Consider the following 6,221-nt stretch of genomic DNA (forward strand, 5'->3'; position numbering starts at 1 on the left):
AGGCTTGGTAGTTACTCAAATTTTTATACTAACATCAGTTCAAATCAACATTTATTTAAGAGCAGCCTTATTTTCAGAAGCATAGTACACACAGCAGGATGTGCTTGTATGCTACACACACAAGCAAAAAATGAAGTTGTTAGAAGCATATCACATGACAAAAGTTTCCTAATTACAGAGCATCACAAAAATTATCAGCTGTGGAATGAGAACTTGCAGGAAAATTCAGAGGGGGGGGGGTGTTGATGTTTTTTCTTTGAAAATTTTTTAAGTTCTGTGCCGTTTTCATTTTGCTGATTTCTAAGGAAGCTTTCCATGCATTCACCTTTAAACCACCAATTCACATTAATCATTACATGGAACTTCTATCTGTTTGGTAGCTTACGCAATGTGTAGGAGGTGCTGCTTGCTTCAGAACAGTACAGATTTCCACACTCCCAGATAATCACAGTTTGGGAATGAGGTGAAAAACACCTAGGCTAATCAGTCTCACGACATCAGTCCGACATAAGGTCATATTCTTGTACACTCTCCAACACTGCATGCCTGCCTTCAGGTGCTTGTTCTGAGGGCTGCTGCAGCACTGCTTGTGCACAGGAGAGGGGGGGGGGGGGGGGGGGGCGTGGAGCAAAAGGGAAAGAGAACAATGGAAAACATGGAGAAGAGAATTAAACAGTTTAGGGTGAGTACTTCAACCAGCTCACATCTTTACTGTGAGATTAGGGGTCCCCATCAAATTCTGTCCCTCCTCCCTTGCTTTCTTAGACAGAAGCCTTCTAACAGCTTTGGAAAGCAGGAGAAAGCTTACTGCAGCTAAAAATTGGTTCAAGTTAGCTAAAAAGGTATGAAGAAAATCACGTCTTGCAGGAGGAAGACGACAGATTTTGGAAAGCAGGGTTAACTTGGCAATTGGACAAGTATAAAGGACATATTTTGTCTGAGGACAGGGACAATAAATTACTTAGTTGAGGGACAGTCTTTGATTCAAAGTGGAATTGTAATAAGATTTAGAGAGGAGCTGGCTCAAACAGGCTGTCAAAGCTCTTCCTGTCCCCAGATCCAAAGTAATCTTCTCTCGAAATATTTGGAGCAGTAATATTAGCCACAGGTAAGATACACACACTCCAGGCATTTGCCAATCCAAGAAGAGATGAAAATACATCTCAAAATGGGGGACCCAATATTCATTTATAAACTTTGCAACCATCAAGAATGAAATTATCACCCGATATCTCCAAAACAGGAAAAGGTCACTCAGGTAGATAAACATGACTCAATGACTGATCACTTACTCCTCCACAAAAACAAGAATTGCTTCTGGAATACTATCTTTTTTTCTGGAATTCTGGGTTACTGTAATTACAATCACTTAAAAACCAGGACACAAGTGCTCAGAAAACATGTGGCAGAATACAATTGAACTGTCAGGAAATTAGTAAAATTAAGCAAATAAAATAGAGAACTACATAATTTGTAAGAGTCCATGGTTCCTTCAAAGAACACGAGAATTTTTACCACTGTCATTCCCATTGTGGTCAGAGTACGGTGGTCCCATGCCAGATCGACCATTTCTTCTTATCCATCCAGGCTGTAAATTCAATTCATGAAGAGCTTTGCATAGATAAGTTTCAAAATCACACTTTTCACAGGAGGAACCTGAATTGAAGCAAACAAACAAAAAATTAAAACCTCAACAACAGAAGGAAAGGGATATGCTCTCACCATCACTTGCTATTTAATTAGCACACAGAAACACTCCGAATGGGCTCCTAAAAAAAGTAAGAAACACCAGAATTTTTAAATCATGAACAAAGAGAAACAGGGCAGCGGAGGAGAGACAAGAGAGAATGAACACTGAAAAAAAAAAAAAACAAAAAAAAAAACCAAACCAAACCAAAAACCACCAAGCCCTCCCCCCCACCAAACCAAACCCAAACCAGTCCATTTATATAATACCACTACAACATATGCTTTTTTCTTCACAAATATGTGTGTAGCTACCTATTTGTAGGAAACTGTTCAAGCTAGCATAGCTTATACGCAGAGGCTGTTCTTAAAATATACTGCAGCTATTGGCTGAAGAATTTCAGTATATCCTCTGTTTATCCAGGGTTCTTGCATAGAAAAAGAAAAGCCTAACCCCAGGAAATAACCAGGTAGCAAAAATACTTTTTTATTCCGCTACTGTTTATTTCACCATTTTACAACCTGCATTTTTTGGGAACTTGGAGTATAAACCCATTCCCAGAAACCCCCCGGGGCCTAATAACAGAAAGGTGAGGCTCTCATCATCTGATATACTCCAAAGTTTACCAGTGCTCATCACCTCTGCTAAGCTGCTGCATTAAAGCAGAAACCACGTTGTTCAGAGATGAGCTGGAACAAGTCCTCAGAATGGCATAGTCCCCCCATTTGCCTTTCCTCTGACCTTATTTCTTCCAGTGCACATAGCAACGTGGTGGGGAAGGACTGCTTCTCCCCCTTCCACATTCCCCTGTAGGGCAGCGTAGGTTAGAAAAGGGAGGCAGAACATGTCTTTCTGGCACAGGACCCAGTTTGGTGTACCAGTTCATTCAGGGAACTTGAGGTGGGTATGCAACCAGATAAATAATTGCTTACTGGGAGGGAGGGACAGATGTTTGTTTCTGCTCTGGTGTCAGACAGACCTTTTTGCATCTCATCCAAGCTGAATGAAAGAGCTTGCGTGTGCCTGTCAGGGGGACAGCCCCACTCCTTGAACCACTTCTTGTAGTGGTGGAAGGATTTATTTAAAAAAAAAAAAAAAAAAGTCCAATCAGATGCTTCTGTAAAGAGTAAGCTTATTGCAATTTCACCCCAAGCAGAACGGCCAGAATGTGGGACTGTCTCCAGATTTCATGAGCTGTGTGGAAATTTTCAGTTCACCCGCATTTTCTCTCACGCAGCAGAGAAGGATAGGTTAAGACTCTGCCTTCTAATCGGGATTCTGGCTAGACATGAGAGCTACAATGCCTTTGCGTTCCCTCTCAAATTGGTGCTCACTCCAGGCCCCTGCTAATGCTTTTAGTCTATTCTATATTGTCACAGTTCACTAATCATTTTAAATAAAGTTGCAACTGCAGCGTTTATAGTCACACTATGATGTCCAATTTCATGGCCTTCATATTCACATCAACTTGCTGCAACAATTAATTATAAGGTGAGAGAGGGGAAAAATAGATATAATTCATGTAAGCATTCCATACTCAAGTTAATGTGCAGATTGGCTGATTCATCAACCAACTATTTACTGCTGCTTTTATTCCTTAGCTCTTTAAGTGTCTGAAAAGCATGTCAGTGATTCTTCAAAAGCACAAACACTGCTGAGGCCTATCTGCTTCACGTTACATGAAATGCACCAAATCACGTTCAATATTTTCTCAGGAATTTTCTCATAGCTGAAAAAACAATTTAAAATCAATATGTACAAAATAGCAAGAACAGTACCTTTTTAAATTTAAAAAAAAAAATAAATCCTTGATCATTCTTGATTATTTTCTAAGGCAATATTCATTTTCACAGAAAATATAACTTGAAAGCAAACCAATGTAAATTTGCTGGAAGATAGATTTACAAAGATAAATTCACTGCTTAGAGAGGAAAAGGCCAGAAGGAAGAAATGTGTGGGATGTTCTGGATATTTTTTGCAGAATTTCCTGTGAACAAAACAAATATCTAAAATAACCTCTAAGGAAAAATTCCAAGTCTCACAGAAACAGACTACAGTTTAAGGTCCAATTTCAAGTGTGTATGTATATAAAATCTCAGTTTGGGATGTTCTGGGGGCAAAATATTTTTAAGAGTCGTTAGTTATCATTCATCCCCTAGTGAATATTTTGCAATAGTAGTTCAGAGATAAAAAATGACTATAGAGTTTATTCTGCTCCTTTTCCAATGCTGTGGCAAAGCACAAACCAACAACATATGAAGTCCAAAATGATGATAAAAACACATCATCTGAAATTCCAACTTTGATATATTTTCAGTGCAGGAACATCTTTAAACCTGACTAGAGCCCAGAGAAAACAGCAGGGACCTGTCATGAACATGAGATCGGGGAGCTGAAACTGAAGTAGAAAAATAATTTTGCAATAATCCCAAATCAGAAGAGTGGGTGGCAGCAGGATAAAAATTTGACACCCTGATCTATATCTTTATGTCTGACAGCTAACTTCTCTCCTGGAGTGATCCAGAGCATTATCCAACCAGGCCCAGCATCCACAGCCTGTCACTCACAGCCTAGTTCCACACCTCTTGATCATCCATACTTAAAATACAATATTATTTGGTATTTAGGTCTTTCACGGAGCCCATAGGCTCGTCTTTCTAAACTAGTCTTTGGAGCAACCTTTAATTTCTCCACTTTCATAAAAGCATTTGTCTATAGCAGTATTCCCTCAACAAACAAGTGTAAAAAGCCTCCATAAAAATTAATGGAAGAATGCATCTCTTGTTGCATATTCTGCAATCACAATAGAAAGTGCTGCCTGGAGGAAATGCTCTTTCTAGGGAAACCAGGACCAAGCACAATGAGGATTTCAAGGCTATACCGGGAAATGTAGCATAACCATCTCCTGTGCAAGTGATAAAAAAAAAAATATGCTAACCTGACACGTGTTAGTCACTCATCAGGGGATTCAACAGGCATAATTTCCAGGCATTGGCATTGAATACGTTTTAGTACAGCACAATAAAGTTACAAAATGTATTGATAGCCAATACAGTCTTAACCATTGTCTTATTTGCGGAGGAAAAAAATCAAGTATCCTAGAGTTGATTCTAGACTCCTGTTCCAAACAGATATCAGCATCGTATTTGGATCAAACAGGGAGTCATATTAGAAGAAGAAAAACAACGTGTATCTGGGCACATACTTGTAATTTGAGGAATCTGGATTTAAGTTACTGCTCTTTCTCGCAGATTTCAGCTGAATTCAATGATTGCTAACATGCTCTGACTAGCATTTTTCAGCGTGCACAGAAACACACAGGCTCATCTAAAGACAATTTACTTGAAATTTCAAAGCTAAACCTTAAAACCCCAGCAAATACAGTAGCTTCCTTTGTTGCACAGCAAGTGGAAGAACTTAGATAAGCTTTTAGTTAAAATTAGAAGTTTTGATAAATCCAAGCTCTTCTTCGCACTTCAGAACAAAGATCCTCAAAGAGCAGGACTATCTTATGTATCGTATGAAATCATTTGCAGCATCATTTTGTGTTACAATATTCTGAAAAGAGTAGATTTCTGGTGCAAATTTACTCAGACACTAGCAGTTAAAATTCACTCTTACTGCTTAGATCTTTCCTTTAAGGGAAACAGCAGCAACTGTATTTATAGCCTCTGAATGTGACAAAGATTAAGCTATGGTTATCAGTTCATTAGTTCAAGAAAATTTTCCCCCTTGTCTAGACTGAAGAAAAAAAAAAAAAGCTGTTGTCGCTTGTGCCTTGATCTAGGTATTTTGGATGAAACCTGAATTTCAGCAAATAATTTTATGACGAATTAAGGAAAAAAGTAATACTTGTTAAATCTCCATTAAATTTATGTGGATGAGGAAACACTTGCTTTGCTACATAATATCCATATGAAGATTTATGAGAGAGTTGCACTGTACAGAGGTTGAAAATTAAGCAGGAAAAATCAAACCGAAGCAGGAAGAAACTGTCTTAGAAAATCAAATTAAGAAGAGGGTGGGAAAAAAAAAAAAAGAATTCCCAAACATTTTTGTAAATAATAATAATCCCCCCTACTTCTCTCTGCTGCTGTGTTCAGTTATCAAACCGTATCACACTTATGATGAAGCCCACTGAGACTTACCTTGTTTCTCATCACTGCTCTCTCCACGCTGGCTGGTGAAAATGCACAGCTCCCCAGCTGGAGCAGAGGAGCCATCACCACGTTGGCATTCACTTCCTTTAGATGACTGAGTATCTACCAGAGCAAAGCAATATAATGCACAGAAGAATATGAATCTGTTCATGGGCTATGGTACTAACCAAACTTTCACTTGGAAAAGAATGACTTTAACTGTCTAGCATTGGTCATGAAGTGTCTTTGAAAAAGCTGTGTTTACACGCATCTCTCTGAAAGATGTTTTTAGAACCTGACTTTCCGAATCTGCAGCTTAAGGGAAATATAGTTTCTGCAAAGCAGTGACTTTCAAACGGGTGTGTCTCTGGATAATATTTAACTGAATTATAACA

General features: G+C 38.6%; 1 protein-coding gene across 1 annotated transcript in view; it reads right to left on the minus strand.

Annotated features, from left to right (window-relative positions):
• MALRD1 (MAM and LDL receptor class A domain containing 1) overlaps positions 1-5,998 on the minus strand; it is a 292,669-nt gene extending 286,671 nt beyond the window's left edge. The window contains exons 1-2 of the mRNA XM_075495520.1: positions 5,836-5,998; positions 1,516-1,656 (exon numbers count right to left, since the gene is read on the minus strand). Of these exons, the coding sequence (XP_075351635.1) occupies positions 1,516-1,656; positions 5,836-5,998 (304 nt within the window). The remainder of the gene's footprint in view (positions 1-1,515; positions 1,657-5,835) is intronic.
• Positions 5,999-6,221: the final 223 nt, after the last annotated feature.

The sequence above is a fragment of the Mycteria americana genome, chromosome 2 (assembly GCF_035582795.1).
Source record: "Mycteria americana isolate JAX WOST 10 ecotype Jacksonville Zoo and Gardens chromosome 2, USCA_MyAme_1.0, whole genome shotgun sequence".
NCBI classification, from domain to species: domain Eukaryota; kingdom Metazoa; phylum Chordata; class Aves; order Ciconiiformes; family Ciconiidae; genus Mycteria; species Mycteria americana.